Source organism: Caretta caretta, chromosome 2 (genome assembly GCF_965140235.1).
Source record: "Caretta caretta isolate rCarCar2 chromosome 2, rCarCar1.hap1, whole genome shotgun sequence".
NCBI lineage: Eukaryota > Metazoa > Chordata > Testudines > Cheloniidae > Caretta > Caretta caretta.
The window spans coordinates 81,554,800-81,574,092 of NC_134207.1; the positions used below are offsets into that span (position 1 = coordinate 81,554,800).

At 44.1% G+C, this 19,293-nt stretch overlaps 1 protein-coding gene across 1 annotated transcript in view; it reads left to right on the forward strand.

The window, feature by feature from the left end:
* OSBPL1A (oxysterol binding protein like 1A) overlaps positions 1–19,293 on the forward strand; it is a 141,876-nt gene that overhangs the window by 85,080 nt on the left and 37,503 nt on the right. The window contains 1 exon segment of the mRNA XM_075125270.1: positions 8,126–8,288. Within this exon segment, the coding sequence (XP_074981371.1) occupies positions 8,126–8,288 (163 nt within the window).

Genomic DNA, 19,293 nt, shown 5'->3' on the forward strand with positions numbered 1-19,293 from the left:
ATCTCCATTGAAGGAGTCAAACAACACGGCTGGGGTAGTGGTGGCTGAACCCCCTAAAATGGCATGCAGCTCATCATAGAAGCGGCATGTTTGGGGCTCTGACCCAGAGCGGCCGTTCGCCTCTCTGGTTTTCTGGTAGGCTTGCCTCAGCTCCTTCAGTTTCACGCGGCACTGCTTCGGGTCCCTGTTATGGCCTCTGTCCTTCATGCCCTGGGAGATTTTCAGAAAGGTTTTGGCATTTCGAAAACTGGAACGGAGTTCTGATAGCACGGATTCCTCTCCCCAAACAGCGATCAGATCCCGTACCTCCCGTTCAGTCCATGCTGGAGCTCTTTTGCGATTCTGGGACTCCATCATGGTCACCTCTGCTGATGAGCTCTGCATGGTCACCTGCAGCTTGCCACGCTGGCCAAACAGGAAATGAGATTCAAAAGTTCGCGGTTCTTTTCCTGTCTACCTGGCCAGTGCATCTGAGTTGAGAGCGCTGTCCAGAGCGGTCAGAATGGAGCACTCTGGGATAGCTCCCGGAGGCCAATACCATCGAATTGTGTCCACAGTACCCCAAATTCGAGCCGGCAACGTCGATTTAAGCGCTAATCCACTTGTCAGGGGTGGAGTAAGGAAATCGATTTTAAGAGCCCTTTAAGTCGAAATAAAGGGCTTCATTGTGTGGACGGGTGCAGGTTTAAATCGATTTAACGCTGCTAAATTCGATCTAAAGTCCTAGTGTAGACCAGGGCTTAGCCACTCCCAGTCTCTATTTAAGCCTAACATGACAGTAATGGTTTTAAGAAAAAAATGTTTACTAAAAGCTACAAGGAGGACTTACTGGAGTCAGTAAAGGCTCTTGCTGTCTTTCTTTGACAGAGTGAGGCCACAATGTGATGGTTTGTAATCTTCCTTATTGTTAGTGGGATAGCTTATGAGAAAGCTACCATTTAAAGCAATAAGTTGGTGAAAGCTTTCTCAAAGTGTATTTTTCAGTACTGGAAGACTTAATACTCCATGAATTCTGCTATGCCATGTAAACTGTTACACTGATAAGTCTTCATTCTATGATTCTGTTATCTGTCAGAATAGTTGCTTTTACTGAAACTCAAACTTATGCTTAAAACCAGGAGTACCTGCAGTATAAATTTATAACTGCATCCTGCTGTATATGTAACAACTGGCTTCAGCTTTCATTTCAGCAGACACCTAGACCAAACTTTCTCCGTCATGTACTTATGCAGTAGAAAATCTAAAAGCACTTCATCATGCCACTGACTTTGCAGGGCACCTTTATGTGACTCTTAATGTTCAGAAACATGTTAGTTAATAAGAAAGGACTCTGTGCCATCTTTGAAATCTCCACATATTTACAGTTGTGCTGCTCAGAGGATGTTGGGAAGGTTCCGATAATTTTATCAATGGGGAAGATACTGAAAGACGTCAGTCACTAGATGTAGCTGAACTTCTTAGGTTTGAACAGACAGCTAGAACTGCATAGATGCAAGTAACACCAAATGTTAAATGTGGAAGCTGTAAGTAGTAGAATGATAAATTACTCAACGCTGGTTCAAACTGATAGTGACCAAAATAATTGGACTATGCGGGGAGAAACTGGCACGAGGGAAACAATGAGCCACATTGTAGCGGTTGTGTGGGTTTGTTTTTTGTACGGAACATACAGTTGTGTGCATGTTTCAGACATCGCTCTATGGTTGAAGGCGGACTTAAACTTTACTCTTAAACTTTCCTCAGTGGTCATCTTATATTTAATGCTAAATATCACAAGTCAAAGAATCCCCTATTTTGATTCCTACTGTTCCCTGTATTGGTAGCTTTACATAAGTTCATGATGCATATGACTGGAGCTGGCTGCAACGCTTTAAAATAAAGACTAGCTTTGTAGATCAAAATAAAAATTTTCTGCAAGAACTTTCATTCTGGAAGATGGTTCTGATTTTGGTAAACGTCTTCTGCGAAAACTTTGGCTTTTAATGGGAAACTAAAGAAAAGCTTCTTTCTTAAAAACCATATATGAGCAGTTCTAAATATGGTGAAATACATTTAAAATTTTTAGCATGAGTAACAAAAGAATATTAATCTTTGTTATAAAAAAATGAAACTAGAGAAAAATGAAACTTTCACCTTACACTGTGTGTCCAAAGGGTTGGTCTTATCCATTATAGCATGCAGTATATTGGAATACATGTTTTTTGGTAAATTAATAGTATTCCTCAAACAGCAGTAGGGTGAAATGCAGAACTTGCAAGTTGAAGGGCTGATGATCAGAACTAGTCTTGAAGTGGACAACAGGGCAAAATTGATTAAAGGTGGGAAGATTGAGGAAAGGGAGGTTTTAAAAAAACAAAAACAAAAACAAAAACACACTTTTTTTTTCCTAAACCCTGGTGGGTGGACATGGATTCAGCACTGTTGTTCCAACTTCTGAGATTTTCCATAAAGCCTGGGTCTTGTGCCAGAAAGAACTGCTGACCCAAAGAACAAGCAACCTGTTTTAAAGACCAGAACTTCTCCAGAACTAGAAACTGATTCTGTACCTCCATCGGAAAGCTGGTAATCCACTGGTGTGTAATGTTGCTTCTAGTCATGGTGCTCCATGATCTCAAACCTTAATTGTGCCATTCCATCACCATTTTGCAGCCTATCTTTTTTTTTCAATTGTGACCTGACTCTAATAAGTAGCATTTGAGCAGCGATCAAAAACTTACTCTTTTTGTGTTTGTTACAGAGCATTTGCTGAGTGGGCAGTAATTTTCCTGTGCTCATGGGTTATCTACCCTCTGTAGTAAGTAAGTATTCCCAAAAGACTCTCGATTTCTTACTGCTAGATTTTTTTTTTTTTTTGAGATCTCAAGAGAAACTGAAGACACAATTACCTTGATGGCTCAATTTTTTTTTCTGGCTGATGGAGGCTTTGTACTGAAATGGTACTCTTGCCTTTGAAGGAATACTGTCTGGCTGTGGAGCTGCTTCAATCTTTTTGTTATACTAATGTGCCATTCTGTAGTGCCTTTTAAAGTGTGTTACAAACATGAAGGCTCAGCTATTCTCTGATATAGGATGGGTATTTTTACACTGTCTCTGAAAGAAAAGTTGAAAGACTCTTCCCAAGCTAGCACAATGAGTAAGTGGCAGAGATAAGCGGAGAACCTAGAAGTTCTGTCATGGTAGACTATACTACTTTAGGTAGACTGCTAAACAAGATTGGACAACGAATACCTGGAAAAGTACAATATAATAATGTGCTTTTTGAAGCTGGGCATTACTATAGATAATTCTAGGGAAATATGTTTGGGAAGGAAGAAGATCCTTCACAATTCAGAATGTCCAAATGTAGAGCTTCTATTAACTCGTCTAAGATTGTGTTCTTTCAGAAAGCGAAATTAAATGAGCCATGTTGCCCTCTTGACTCCATAAAGACAGGTAATATTTCAGAAATGCCAAAAAATTAAGTCTTGCTCTTTTTTTTAAACTTTATTTTACACATCTCCATCTTTGACAGCTGCTGGCCTAGTTCTCTTTCCTGACAAGTCTAGATTTCTTCCTTCCCATCTCTGTCCATCCTCTCCAGCTGCCTCAGGCCTTGGTTGATATGCAGTACTTCCGTAGGGCTGCTTGCAGCTGTGCTAGCATGCCACTTATATGATCCCATGTATTTGTGGCACTGAAGTCCCAAAGATCAGTGGTATGATTCTGCCTGTTTTGGAATATGCCATTGTTAATGGACCTCAGTTTAAATTAACTTGGAAAATAAAATACCACATAAGGCATTGGCTGTATTGAATTGGGATATATGATATGAATTGGAAGATGAGCACTGTATTAGAGCAGTCTAATCCAAACTGCTCTAAATACCAGCAGGTTTCAGGGAAAATGTCTTTGTGGCCCAGCAGCTTTCCTTTTCACACTTACAGCTGTAATTTGAACTCAGTCTAATGAAGGCTGCAGAATTTTCTGTTTAGTAACTGGAGTTCTTATGCTGTCCCAGTGGGTATGGGTGTATGTATATTTATTATTTGTATTACTATAGCATCTAGGAGCCCAGTCATGGATGAGGAATGCGCTTACTAGGCACTGTACAAACGCAGAATAAAAAGATGGTCCCTGCCCTATTGACCCATGTAACTGAAGACCATGTAGGTATTAAACTTTAACAAAAATTGCAGTGACAGAGTAGTGCAGTTCATAGTCTCACAGTAAAATCATTGTCATTCTTTCTGAGATAACTAGATGGATTAATTGTTACTAGTTGAAACTATCAGATTTACAAACTGTTACTGTAATCTTGTACCCCCATATCATAATACAGAAAGCCTAACTGAAATAGTTAACTTGTCTTAAACCCATCTCGCTGATCTCAAAACTCTCATAATTCAACAGTGGAAATAGTTGAAATCTGTATTCTTGATCTGCTACAACTCTAGCACAAACTGCGCTTTACAGAGATTATGAATGGAATGCATGGTAGGGATACATTGCTCTAGTACTTGGACTGGGTTTCCAGAACTGTGCACGCACGGAGATCGATAACATTTCAATCCCAATGTGAGATTACATTAAAAGCAGCTACTGAACTTGTTCTTACTGCTCTAAAACAAAAGGTGGAAGGGAAGCGAATGAGACTGCACAAAACAGAATGATACAAATAAATACAAGGAAACTCCTCTGGAAACTGTCATGCTGAGTATGTTCCCTTGTCTGTCTGCAAAGTCTAGTTGAATGAAATGCTAGTAATATCCAATAGAATCTTATTTATAAATCTTGGAGAGGCAGGGGGTGGGAATGCCTTTGGCTCTGAAGATGCTGTAGTGGGAAAGTAACTCTAAATTGGAATGGAGGCTCTGCCTTGCTTTTCTGCTGCTTCATGAGTACTTATTGGGACACTTTTTCAGACTCTTTGATGGGGAAAGGGATGGTCATTAGTGTCCACTTACTTTCATTGATCCTCAGCCAGTATTTTGTATTTGCATTCCACTCAAAATGTGAATTTTGGACTGAGTTTTGTGAACCAACATAGCAAATGGGCAATTTTGTAAGACTTGAACCAAAGCAGTCTTTCGTTACAGAAGGCTGGAGTTCAAAATGATTGAAAAATCAGTTGCTTTATGTTTTGTTGAGTTTTGTTTTTTTTAAATATGCAAGAACTTAATGAATGTAGTGGAAGGGAGTGGCTTGCCTTAGAGCAGTGCTCTAACTCCTGCTGGTAGAATCGGGGACCAGGCCCATTTAGTTCTGAAGAAAAGTAGCCTGCCTGTCTTTGCAAGCAGCTTATCGCAAGGTGGATTTGTGAATGTTGGCGCACTGGAAGTGCTCTTGTAGAAGAGAAGTAAAGAATATGCTTGGTCATTAGCAAGTGGGAAGAAAATAAAATAGCACTGAGCATGAATGGTCCAATAAACACATTGCATTTTTTACTTGGGGGAAGGGCTGTTAGGCTTCAAAGAAGTTTATCTTCCATTGGTGGTTGCATTTATATAGATTATGTGGAGGCCGTACAAGGGAACTGCAATTAGAGTAAAAGAATCAGAGGCTAAAAGTGGAAGGAGAACCAATTTTTTCACTTTAAAATAGGATGTAGGTTCTATGGAGTTTCAGCTGCTTTTTGGAAACTTCTTTCATTGAAAGTCATCCTTCCTCTTTAAGACTTGCTCATTTAGTCTCCTGTCCTGCACTGAGCTCCAAACTGGTGGACTTCTTTAAATTCTGGGGCTCTGTGTGGACATAGGTATCTGCCCACTTTATTAAACTTATAAGATTGGGGCCCATATTTTATCTTAAATTAGATTTTTTTTTCCTTCCCTTTCCCTCTGAGTTAACTTTTAAAACAAAGGAATTCAATTTTCAACTTCCAGTCACATTGACTTGAATAGTCTAATTTTTTCCTCACTTTGTTTACTTTAGCTGCTGTCTAATGCTACAAGGACCACAAGGGAGAAACTCTTTATTTAGGTATTAGGAGCTTTAAGTATTTGTTTGGATAAGTGTTCAGCAGCTGTGAAGCCTGGCAATTTATGGAAGAAGACCATTATTGCTGCAAAGCTGGCTATTTTTGAGAAAGGAGAATTCACTTTTGGGGCATGGTACTCATTACACAATTATGAGTAACATTCCATGAATGACCAAGCAGACTAAAGGATTGTAGAAGAGCTGTTTTAAGATTCTGACTCTACCAGTGAAAGAAAAGAAACTCAATTCCTGGGCTTGGTTTTGGAGCACATATGGCACCTACTGTTCCTCAAACTGTCATCCTTTGGTGCTGCTGGAATCTTCTCACAATACAACATTTTAGTTGAGACTTCCTGGATTTTATTCACTTTAGTTAATTACTTTTGATAGTTTTCAAAAGGGCTGTTTAAGTTTTATTTGACACAGGCACTTAGGAGCCGAAATCACTTTTGAAAATGGGACTTGGATGCATTTTGAAATTTTTACCCTTTATCACTATCTTGTGGTAAAGACCAGAGGCTACATTTTAGTTTGCAATCTTTTATAATAAGTATTCAGATGTCTTTCTAACACTTTTTCATGGGTAAAGTTGCAACTTTAGCATTTCACCTACCTAAGAACTTAACAGTCTTGCTATTCAACTGGCGAAATTTAAGGAAACTAACGTACATTTTGTTAAAATACCCCCAAGTGAAGTGTTGCATTGAATCTTTTTTTATAAATTGTGGGCACAGCTGACTTTAAACAAACATGCTACCTTGTTTGAGACCCAAAGATTGTAGCACAATGATGCTGAAAGTGAACTTGGCAATAAACAAAAGTGAAACTGACCTAATCAGCTTTTGTTGTTTAAGCAGAGATTGATGCAAAAAGTCTACAAAAAGCATGAAGGCAAGTAAATTACATGTATAAAATTATGATTATTTATAATTTTAGTTAATGTTGGTACATAAGCAGTTCTTGCTTACAATATAAGCTGAAACTGAGTCACTATAACTGCTCCAATGCTGTTTCAGTTAACTGCGTGTGAGAACTGGGAGGGCTGCGAAGGGGGATACGAAGGGGACCCTGAGAAGGAAATGAGGGAAAGGCGGTAGCAGGGGAAGCTGAATGCCTTTACACTGGGGATCTCGAGGAAAAGCGGTGCGGGGGATGGAGAAAGTCAAAGATTGAAGCAGTCTTTGGATTGGAGGGAAGGCAGCAGGTGGAGGGCTTGTTGGGGCGGGGGAGGCTTTCTGGGAGAGGCCCAAGTGTAAATCTTCCCCTAAAAGGAAAGAAAAGGAGGGAATAGCACAGGGAGGAGGAGGGAGAGGAGGGATATGTTACTGCTTTCATGTTAGTAATTCTTGGAGCTCAGAAGACAGTGACGCTTGTAGCACCACAGGAAAATAACAAAGGTTTAATAGGTGTGGGGTTTTTTTAATGCAAAACCCATCTGCTAGCCAGTCTCTTCTTGCCCTCTTCCCTCCCCCCCCAGTTTCCTTGCTCATGTCAGTTTGTGGCTGTTCTATGAACAGTTTACAATGGGGTGTTAGGAGCATTACATCGGAGATAAATCAGCCGGTCACACTTTCCCCTCCTTTCATCTCACCTCTTTCACTTCCTTAACTTACTTGAAAACGGTAATTCTAGGGGTTAACACACTCCAATTTTTAAGATGTTGATAATTTGCCCCTATGTAACTCACACCTGCTGAGAAATGCAATTGGATTATATTAATTGGCCCAAATTAGAGCAGAACAGTAGAAGTGGCTTGCCGCATGTGAATCCAGTTTAAACACTAGAACAGGCTTTTTTTTTTTATTCTGACTACAAACAAATCTGGGAAACATCATTTAAAACTTAGTAATTGTTTGGAACGTCAGCCAGTCAGATAGCTGTGTGTTGAAGTCCGTTGCAGAATTCTGATATATAAACCTTAAACTCTTTTTTGAAAGACTTTTCAATAGTTTAAAAAATGCTGAGACAAAAAATCATCATGTGGGAACAGAATTATCCTGTAATATTGCTCATTTAATCCACAAGTAACACAACACGGCTGCTATAGCTACTTCAGTTTCTATTGTAAATAACTGGTTCAAAGACCAACTAAAATCTCATCTCTCCCAAGAATGTGTCTCTCCAAGCTATTTGAAGGATAGATTCTATTCATACATGTGTCTACTTATAGGTGAGGAATTTGAAACTGGAGCATGAACAGGAGAAAAACAAGATCTTGTCAGAAGCACTAGAGACACTAGCCACTGAACACCATGAATTAGAGCAGTCTCTAGTTAAAGGATCTCCGCCTCTGAGCATCCTTAGTGAGGAACAGTTCTATGACGCTGTTTCAGGTAAGCAAATAACATACAGAACTTGAACATGTGGCAAATGTCTGTGTCTGTTTGTTTGTTTGTAAATGGAAGGGGTCCAAATCTAGTTTTACCATCTAGGGCACCTTGTATGGAAATGTACTTCAGCATTTGCTTTACTGCAGCAGGACTGCTCATGTACTTAGTTAAACAAGTGCTTAAGTACCGCCTGAATCTGGGCCTAGAACTGTGGCATGTTTCCGTCTACCAGGAGCAGAGTTCGCAAAACTTTGGTTGTGGCAGGGCTGATCACCAGAATGGCTACTACTTCCTCAGCCTTTTTCTATCAAGTAAAATGTAAGGGTATTCTGTAAAAACACAAGCCAAGAAACTTCCAATTACAGCTGACATGACTCACAGAAACTTTTTGCTTTCTTTACAATGTTTCATTATGGATTGAGCTAAGGATTGTCCCCAGTCACAGGCTGGGGGATGGATGACTGTTTTTGAGGTGCCAGTTCCCCTTCTCTTTCCCATAACTTAAATGTCAGTATTGAACTAAAATTTTAATGCAATTTTTTAATTAAAAGCACCTGAGCACAATGACATCTGTGCCTCCATAGGTCTGTTTCTCTGAAGATTGGTTTATTTTGTCTGGGGTGTAAGGGTGTAGGATGTGTGCATGTATTTTTATATCTTCAAATATATTTTAGGGTGTTCTTAGGGAAAGACTAGATCAAAAGTGTCCAGATTCTTATCTGAACATAGTTAGGGTTTGAACTCACTCTGAGCCCCAGCCTCAGCCCACTTACCCCTGTCTGTGGCATGCCCCCCCCCTTCCAGCAGCCACAGCCCCACTCTTGGCTCCGAGGGGGGCATAAGGTAAAAAGTTTGGGGACCACAGGGCTAGAGCCTGAGCTCTGAGACCCTGCGAGAGTAGAGGGTCCCAGAGCTTGGGCTCCAGCCTGAGCCCGAATGTGTCGACACATCAGTTTTTAGCCCCACAGCCTGAGTCAGCTGACCTGGGCCAACCATGCTGTGATCTCTTATGTTTGTGTAGGCATACCCATAGTGGTAGCTGAGTCTGGTGTTATAACTCAGACGTCATAACTCTGGTGTAATAACATCTTATTTCTTGGCCCTGAAGAACTTCACACTGTCCTGGAAATTGTTCTGTGACACACACAAGGAATAAAAAGCAGTGGTATTTATATTTCACCAGATCCATATTGGTTAATCAAGGAGTCTCCTAAGTAGTTTTGAAGGTAAGCCCTACCTACTTGTCTTTGGCTAAAGGAAAGAAGTCCCTTGTCTGTGGTGATGGCAGAGGTGAGGAGGGGGAATTCCATAATGAACAGTGGAAAACTAATTTTAAAATTAAAACTTAGGCTAATGCACCCTCTACATTTTGTCTAGGTTTCTTACTTTTGAAGGGGATTTCCAATCAAAAGGATTTCTTGTGGTTGAACTGCAGGAGTTGACTGACGTTGAATAATGCAGATTTGGGGTGCAGTTTTCTGAAATCCTAGGATTTCAATCTGGTCACAGAGTTTAAGGCCAGAAGGGGCCTAGTCTGGCCTCCGGTATATTATAAGCCCCCAACCATTCAGCACCCACATTAAACCCAACAACTGAAATTAGACCAAATTATTAGTCTTTAGGAGATTAAAACTATATTCCACAGGTAGAGAATAGGAGGCACCAAAATGCACCAACGCCTGAGGCCCCTGCAGTGGCTGGGAATTGATCAAGTGACATGTTCCCAGATGATCATGGCAAGCAAACTGAATCCCACGCTACAGAAGAAGGTGGAAAACCTCTAAGGCTGCTGTCAATGTAACCTGGGGGAAAATTCCTTCCTGACAGCACATATGTTCATCAGTTAGATGCAGCCAAGCACCAGTGAAAGGGATATTGGATGGTGTGGACCAGTCTCCAGCTGTGGTCATCTCTAATCCTTCAGAGGAAGGAGACAAAGCCACAACCCAGTATGTTGTATGTGTGCGCATGCATACTTGAGCACAGGAAGTCCCTTCCTGACTCCTGCAGATTACGGGTTGAAGCATGAGATTTTTAGAAACTCCAAACATGAACCAGAAGATACCTACAAGACTGCCGAGCCCTGCCCCTCACCATCATAATCAACCCCATCATGCAATCCTACTCATAAATTTGTCTAGCTCTCAAAACTGTTTGTCCCCAATGCACCTATTGGGAGGCTGTTCCAGAACCTCACTCTGATGGTTAGAAACCTTTTTCCAGTTTCCCACGTGGATTTGTTCATGGTCGGTGTATATCCATTTGTGCTTGTACTGACATTGAAAAGATATTCTGGCTAAAGGACGGACCTTCTGGTGCTTATCTCCCTGATGTATTTACAGAAAGAAATCCTATATCCCCCCTCAGCCTGCCTTTTGCTAGGCTGAACAAGTCAGGCTCTTCCATTCTCCTTTAAGATAGGCATTCTATTCCACTGATCATCTTTGAGTGTCTGTTCCCGATCTATAAAATGCCTTCATTAATAACAGTTATATCAGTCAGACAATTATTGGAATTAGGAGGATAGCTGGTCAGGAGTTCATCATTTTCCTGTTGAAAAATGCCCTTTTCTCAAACAGAACTTTTTCATGGGGGAAAAAACTCACCTTTGCTGAAAATTTTCAACTTTTTGTCAGGAAAACTGAAGTGTCATTTCCCAGGCTGCCTGCCTGAAAGCCTTGAGGAAAGGGAAATTGACAAGAGCTTTCCAGGTGGGCAGTTGGGAAGCTGAGATTGTTTTATTTGTCAAGAAACATTTTTTTCTTTCCTTGAATCCCCTTGCGGGGGGAGCCCATGTTTTCTGACACGTCAGGACACTTTTTTTTTCCAAAATGTGGAATCTCCCACAGGAAGGGATTTCAGTTTTCCAGCCATCTCTAATTTGGAGTGGTAGCCACAGAGCACCACCACTGCTGCTTTTGTCATGAGGCCAAGAGTTCTCTAAATGAACCCAGCTTTCAGCCCTAAAGTAAACTCCATATCTCACCACTGCTCCTGTCCCTAACTGTTGCCCTGAAGGAAAAAGCAGTGGCTTGGAATCCCATGCACAATAACATTATATATAGCCAAAAAATAAACGTCCGGGAATTGAAGGCGTAGGTTTGAGATGCACTTCTTGGGAAGAAATCTGCAAGCTGGCTGCTTGGCCCTCCATGTGTTGTGGGGTGTGGGTGGTTTTTTTTGTTGTCCTTTTAAAAAAAAGGACAGCAAAGCTGACACGCGAGCTGTGGCAGTGGGATGTGTGGGGGTGGCATGATGACCTCCAGTTTGAATTTGGAATCCATTCTGTGGTGGTCTTGCCACGTTGACCCTGAAGGGATTAAATTAGCAGTCCAGAGTGACCACCACAGCCTAGGAGTCTGACAGTAAGCAACTAGGGAGGCTCAGGAAGCCTGAGGCCCTGGTTCCAGGGTTTGGGGTGGCAGGATTGCATAGTCCCATGTGCCAGGGAAGGGCTCAGGCTCAGACAAGAGGTGTAAGAGCATGCCTTACACATCCAGAGCTGGAAACAGTAACTAGTCCCTGTCCAGACCCATTTGGCTTAGAAGTACATAGGATCCAGCAGTTGGGTGCACTCACAACAGGCTGTTGGATTGAGCCAGGCTGTGACACAGGCATTGTCAGTGTTCTTTGAGAGGGTGGTGTGGCACACTGTAGTACCTCAATCAGGAAATGGCCTATATGCATGGCTACTTCAGCTGTGACTTGCTTTTTAGGCCAAATTCTCTTCCTCACTGAGCTGCGAACAGCCAATTTAAAATCCCTCTGTAGGAGCTGTTTTATGTAAGTACTTACCTGCAATTTTGCGAATTAGTGAGCTAGTAGAAGCCTACACTTGAAATAATAGAACTCACAGATCTGACTTGCCCTGTGGAAAGGTAAGGGATGGTATTGTTTATTAAATGAATAACAAAGTTCACATTCTTGTGCTTGCTCATATCTATTCTAATCAGGTGTGTGCGCGCACCACGTGCGTAGTTCACCGGAAGGCTTTTCCCGTGGGATCAGCTTTGGAGCCCCCTGGAGTTGTGCCTGCATGGCACTGCATATAGGGCCCTGCCGATTCGCCGCCTCTCCAGTTCCTTCTCATTTTCAGTGGCGGTGGTCAGAGCATTTCATCTCTCGTCTTCGAGCAATCCTCTAGCGTATTTTTTGTAAATAATGACAGTTTTTAAAAATTGTTGTAGTTAGACAGACATCTGGACTTGAGGTACTGGGAGGTGTTTCCCTCCCCGCTTCCCAGTCCCTGTCCCGGGTCTGGGGCATGCCTTGGACCTAGGGGTTTAAGACGGGCGGGGTTTGCCAGAAACCTATGCCCCAGGGCGACCCGCACTCAGCTTGTCTAAAGTGTATGGGGGAGTCCCATCAAGCAGACAGGTGCAAGATCTGTAGGAGCTTTCGCCCCCGCATGAAGGAGAGAGATCAGACTAAAGTTACTGCTAATGGAAGCAGCTCTCCACCCCCAGTCTGAGTTGAGCCCCATGGACATGGCACCGAGCTCCTCTGCATCAGTGCACCGGCTTTGGTCCGGCAGGTGCTGAGGAAGGCCTCTGGGGTCAGAGACCCTCGGCACCAGCATTCCCCAGTGCCGGGCACGGCACAGGATCAATTTCAGCACCACTCAGTCTCCTGTCCTGAAGAAGCATTACAGGAAGACTGATAGAGGGGACTCCCCTTCCCACGCATGGGAACGTGAACCCAAGGAAGGGAGTCAGGTGCAAGACCACATCTCCCCTCCAGCTCAGCAGCCAGTACAGTTGACTCCAGGCCCATGGGAGGGACCATTGGGTCCGGAAACACCAGAGGAGACCCAGGTGGAGGATTTGGACCTCCCTTCCACACCAAGAGTTATGAGGTGGCGCAGGACCTGATAACATTGACAGGTCTGCAGTCCCCCAACCACGGTGTCACGGCACCAGACCTGAGGCCACAAATGTCTCAGGGGCCACCAGTGAAGTCCAGGGGCAAGCCAGCTATGATTCAGCAATGATCTACGTTGCCCCGGCACAGATTCCCCAGCACCGACAGGCATGGCGCCGCCATGGTCTCTGCATGCGAGCTCGTCATAAGTCAGTGTCCAATGTGGATTCCATGTCCCAGGGAAGCTGACATCGTAGCCACTGGCACTTCCAGTCAGCGGGGATGACCCAAACTTTCCCTTTGGTACCTTGGCCACCACAATGACAAGTACTGGCTCAGGTGCCGACTCAGTGGCCCTTTTGGACCCCATGGGCTTTCCACCAGTCCCAATGGGTCCACCTCGGTACACTTCTTTTCGGTCACGTCTGAAAGAAGGGCCAGAGATTTCTCCTAGGCATCAGCCACCGCTACCGCCACCAGCAACACAATTGGTACTGCACCCGGCACCGCGGCTACACTCAGTATCGTGGACTGTGATGCGGCTGCAACCGGTACCGGGGCCAGCACCAAAGCAGACTCCAATTTGCGGGTGGAACTGCAGCGTTTTGAGAAGCCAGATGGACAGGAGGAGGCCTCACAAATTTCAGGCTCCTCCTCAGTGGCAGGAACATCCTCGGGGCCTCCCCTTCCTGACAGCAGAGCCCACCTTGAACTTCTGAGGCGGGCCACTCAGAATCTCGGGGTACAGATGGAGGCAGTCACCAAGGTGTCAGACCCAATGGTGGACATTTTATCCTCAGCAGGATCCACTAGGGTGGCCCTTCCCCTGACCATTCAGGAGAGAACACAAACCCTGTGGCAAACACCATCCTTTCTGGTTCCTACAGCTAAGGGAGTCAAGAGAAAGTACTTTGTGGCCTCGAAGGGCTATGAATACCTGTTTAACCACCCCCCGCTGGACTCGTTGGTAGTGACTGCTGTTAATGTGAGGGAAAGGCAAGGGCCTACCTCTCAAGCTAAGGATGCAAAGAAGCTGGACCTCTTCAGGAGGAAGATATACTACATCAGAGGGCTCCAGCTTCATATCGCAAATCAACAGTCGATCCTTAGCCCTTATAACTTTCAAATCATGGGATGTAATGTCCAAATTCTTGGACCTTGTCCCTACAGATTCTAATCCGGAATTCTCTGCTCTCGTGGATGAGAGCAAGACTGTCACCAGGACATTGCTGCAAACGGTGTTAGACTCTGCAGTGCGGACGATGTCTTTGGGCATCACAATGTGCCAATGCTCATAGCTGCAGGCCTCGGACCTCCCTGGGGAGGTCCAACAGATGGTTCAGGACCTACCATTTGAGGGGGCCATGTTATTTTTGGAAAAAACAGGCTCGATACTCTACAGTCTGAAAGACTTCCCTGCCTCCCAGTGTAGACAATTTAGGCCTCAACCCACGACACGACCATACCGGGGCAGTTTAGGCAGTACCAGAACTGTAGGTGTCCCAGAAACCAGAATTGCCATTGCCAACCCCAATCCCCAAATAACAGGGGGTCTGGGTTGTCCAGGCAGCCACCAGGCCCGAGGCAGACCTTTTGAGGATGCGCCCGAGGGCATTATACCCACCTCTCAACTGGATCTTTCTTTCCCATTTTCGGAATGTCTATCCCATTTCTACTGAGCATGGTCCCAAATCACCTCAGACCGTTAGGTTCTTCGCACAGTAGAGATGGGATATTCTCTCCAATTTTCCTTGCCCCCCACCCCACCCCCTTTCAGGGACCCCTCTCATGAGTAACTTCTCATTCAGGAGGTACAAACCCTCCCTATCAGCGGGGACTGTGGAAGAGGTTCCGCCGGAGCTCAGGGGAAAGGAGTTTTACTCCTGGTATTTCCTAATTCCGAAAGTAAAAGGGGGCCTCAGACCCATCTTGGACCTGCACAATCTCAACAGGTTCATGAAGAAACTAAAGTTTTGAATGGTCTCTGGCCACTATCATCCCGTCCCTGGATTCAGGAGATTGGTATGCTGCTCTCAATTTGGACGCATACTTCCACATTTCCATAATCCCGCTTCACAGGCGCTTCTTAAGGTTTACAGTCAGGAGTTCCCACTACCAATTCAGAGTACTACCATTTGGCCTATCATCGGCACCTCTGGTGTTTACCAAATGTATGTCAGTTGGAAAAGACAGATGACTGACTAGTCAAGGACCCATCTATCCTGATGTGTAACCACCAAAGCCTCAGCCACAGGGTGGGGGGCACACCTTGGGGAGCACAGAACTCGGAGCCTTTGGTCTCAGGAGGAATTGATGCTTCACATCAATATAAGGGAGCTCAGGGTAGTCCGGCTGGCATGTCAGGCCTTTCGGCCTCTCCTGGAGGGCAAGTGCATATTGGTGCTGACGACAAACAATACAACAGCGATAATTTATATCAACAGATGGAGGGAGCACGCTCCTCTCCCCTATGTCAGGAAGCCCTCCCACTGTGGGAGTTCTGCATAGGACGCTTCCAAAAGTATGGAGTGTACTAGCTTCCAGGGTTGCAGAACAAACTAGCAGACCACCTCACAGGTCTTTTCATAACCACGAGTCATCTATCCACCTGGACATAATAAACAATATCTTCCAGCGGTGCAGAGTTCCCCAGATGGATCTGTTAGCCACAAGGGCCAACAGGAAGTGCCTACAGTTCTGCTCCTTCCTAAACCACAACCCAGATTTGTCGGCAGATGTGTTTCTCCTTCCATGGAAGGACTACCTGTTCTCCGCGTTCCCTCCCATACCTCTGATTCACAAGGTCGCCTCAAAATCCAGAGTGACGGAACCTCGGCGATCCTAGTGGCACCAGCCTGGCCACATCAGCATTGGTACACCATGTTACTGGAGCTATCGGTGGACACTCAATCACTCTACCACTAGTTCCGGACCTCATCACGGATGAGGATAAGCAATACGCATGGCTTCAACTCCCCAATCTCGAATCTCTCCACCTCATGGCTTGGAAGCTGTGTGGTTGAACCCGCTAGACTTGCATGCTCAGACCCCATGGGGGAGGTTCTTCTGGGTAGCAGAAATCCTTCAACCAGAGCGATAACCTAGCCAAGTGGAAGAGATTCGCGATTTGGTGCTCGCAGAATCGTATCCCTCCAACACAATCGTCGGTCCCCTTTGTCGTGGACTACCTCCTAAAGTTGAAACAGCAGGACTTGTCTCACTCCTCTATAAAGGTTCACCTGGCTGCCATCTTAGCTTTTCACCCAGGAGAGCATGGACGCACCATCTTCACTAACGAAATGGTGCAGCAGTTCCTCAAGGGATTGATCAGATTATATCCTATTCAGCAGCCACCCCCGCTTGAGACCTTAACTTGATACTCCCAAGGCTGATGGGAAGGGGGGGGGGGGGCATTCAAGCCTCTAGCGATGTGCTCGTTCCTCTACCTTTCCTATAAGGTTATTGTAACCAAAAAGGCTACATAAGCCAAAAGGGGGTCCGAGCTCAAGGCTCTCACATCCGACACTCCGTATACCATTTTCTCCAAAGATAAGGTGCAACTGTGACCCCACTTGGCATTCTTCCTGAAGGTGGTCTCGAATTTCCACACTAATCAAGACCTATTCCTTCCAGTCTTTTTCACGAAACGCCATGCCAGTAGTCGCAAGCAGAGGCTCCATTCCGTAGATATGCGGCATGCATTGGCCTTTTTTATTGAACGAACTAAGCCATTTTGTAAGTTGAACCAGCTGTTTGTTGCTGTTGGAGTATCTGGCAAGAAGCAGTGTGCCCTTATTGCCAAGAAGGCTAACAGCATATTGAGCTGCATTAATAGGAGCATTGCCAGCAGATCGAGGGAAGTGATTATTCCCCTCTATTCAGCACTGGTGAGGCCACAACTGGAGTATTGCATCCAGTTTTGGGCCCCCCACTACAGAAAGGATGTGGACAAATTGGAGAGCCCAACGGAGGGCAACAAAAATGATCAGGGGGCTGGGGCACATGACTTACGAGGAGAGGCTGAGGGAACTGGGCTTGTTTAGTCTGCAAAAAAAGGGGATTTGATAGCAGCCTTCAACTACCTGAAGGTGAGTTCCAAAGAGGATGGAGCTCAGCTGTTATCAATTGTGGCAGATGACAGAACAAGGAGCAATGGTCTCAAGTTGCAGTGCGGGAGGTCTAGGTTGGGTATTAGGAAACCCTATTTCACTAGGAGGGTGGTGAAGCACTGGAATGGGTTACTAGGGAGGTGGTGGGATCTCCATCATTAGAGGTTTTTAAGGCCTGGCTTGACAAAGCCCTGGCTGGGATGATTTAGTTGGTGTTGGCCCTGCTTTGAGCAGGGGGTTGGACTAGATGACCTGAGGTCTCTTCCAACCCTAATCTTCTATGATTCTAAGAAGGAACTGGCAAGGCAGCAGGGCCTTATATGTTGTGCCATGAAGATGCAACTCCAGGGGGCTCCAGAGCCAACCCGATGGGTGCTGCTAGGGGGAAAACCTTCTGGCAAACTGTACACACAGTGTGCGCACACACCTAATTGGAATGGATATGAGCAACACATCTTGAAGAACAACAGTTATGAGAAGGTGAGTAACCATTTTTTCTATGCACTAGGCATATTTCATTTTTTTTAAACTTAGTTAGCTACAACACAGTCTTGTCCTAGCTGTAGAAGACATCTCAATTCACTCTTCTGCATGAAGAATGTATTCCTGAGCCAGTAACTGACAGGTCTGTGTTTTGGCCCCCCAAAACTTAAGCAGGTTGGAGACCCATTTTAGAATCTGTGGCCCTCATTACTTAAAGTAATAAATCTGTTAATCTTCAAGGTGCCACCAGACTCCTTGTTGTTTTTCCTATTGACAACATTCTTGCATTTTACAAATGAAAGTCCCTGTTATAATCTTGTTTGCATATTTACTGTATACTGCTTTTAGAAATACATTGAGGTCAGTTACTGAAGAAATGCCATTTTGCTAAGGCTCTTCTCTTAATGCTATTTTTGGTTTATGTGCTTATGTATAATTCATCATAACATCCAGTGGTACAGCAGGGAAGGCCAGTAAATATTGGGTGTTATGTCAGATTCTGAAAGGAGCTCTGACCTACACAAGACAAATTTTTATAGTAAAACTGACATTTCTGATTTAGTATGTCTTGACATTGGAGTGTATTAAATGGTGCTTATTGTAAATCTGAACTCTCTGCTGACAGAGGCTAACTCAGGCTACCTTGTTTACACAGGGTTGTCCAGAAAACTAACCCAAACTAACAGCGAGTGCATTTGTAGTGGGTTAAACTGCATCAAACCCATATGTGAACACCCTTGTTCAGAATTAAAGTGGCCTCAATTCAGATTCACTTGATTCATTCTGGAAGTAAGTGAATAAAGTGAAATTTAGTTGAGGCCACTTTAATGCTGAAAAACAAAATCCACATAGGGATTTAATGTGATTTAACTAATCACTTCATATTCACACCTTTAGTTCATTTGGATTAATTTTCCTGGATGTCCCCATGTAGACAAGCTCTCAGACTGAGCTCACAACATTTCCAGGTATCTCTAACCTCCCATACTGGGAAAACATGCAGAAACTACTAAGATGCATAAAAACAAAGTTAAATAGCAGCAGCGTGGCTTTTCATCCCAGAGTCAGATACTTAAATGTAGACTCCCCGAAACCTAGCTAGTGTGCTTGAACGGGGAAGAAGTATTGTGTGGGGACACAATTTTCCAAGGCTTAATGGTATCCTCTAGCAAGATGAATTATCCGGATAAGCTTTGGGTAACCATACAGACTTCAGGAGCAATATCTAAACTGAGTTCAAATTTGGAGGTTCTGCAATCACAAATTTAGCGTCTGCAGTGCAGAAACTGGCTAAACAGGTGTAAATTGTGGGGTGAGGGGTGATAGACCTCTTTCTGAACGTCACAAGTAAGCAGGGAAACGTGGACTGTAAATCACAAAGCAAAACTATCTTAGACTGGTAAAAACAAAATGTCAAGCCGGATTTTGGTAAAACTAAAACTGCCCTGATTTGGCTCATCTTTTCATGTAGTGTTTAATCTCTAGATCTGGTCTAAACATGGTTTTAACTATATCCTTGCAAACCGCTAGTGTGGCTGCGGTTATGCTGTTTAAAG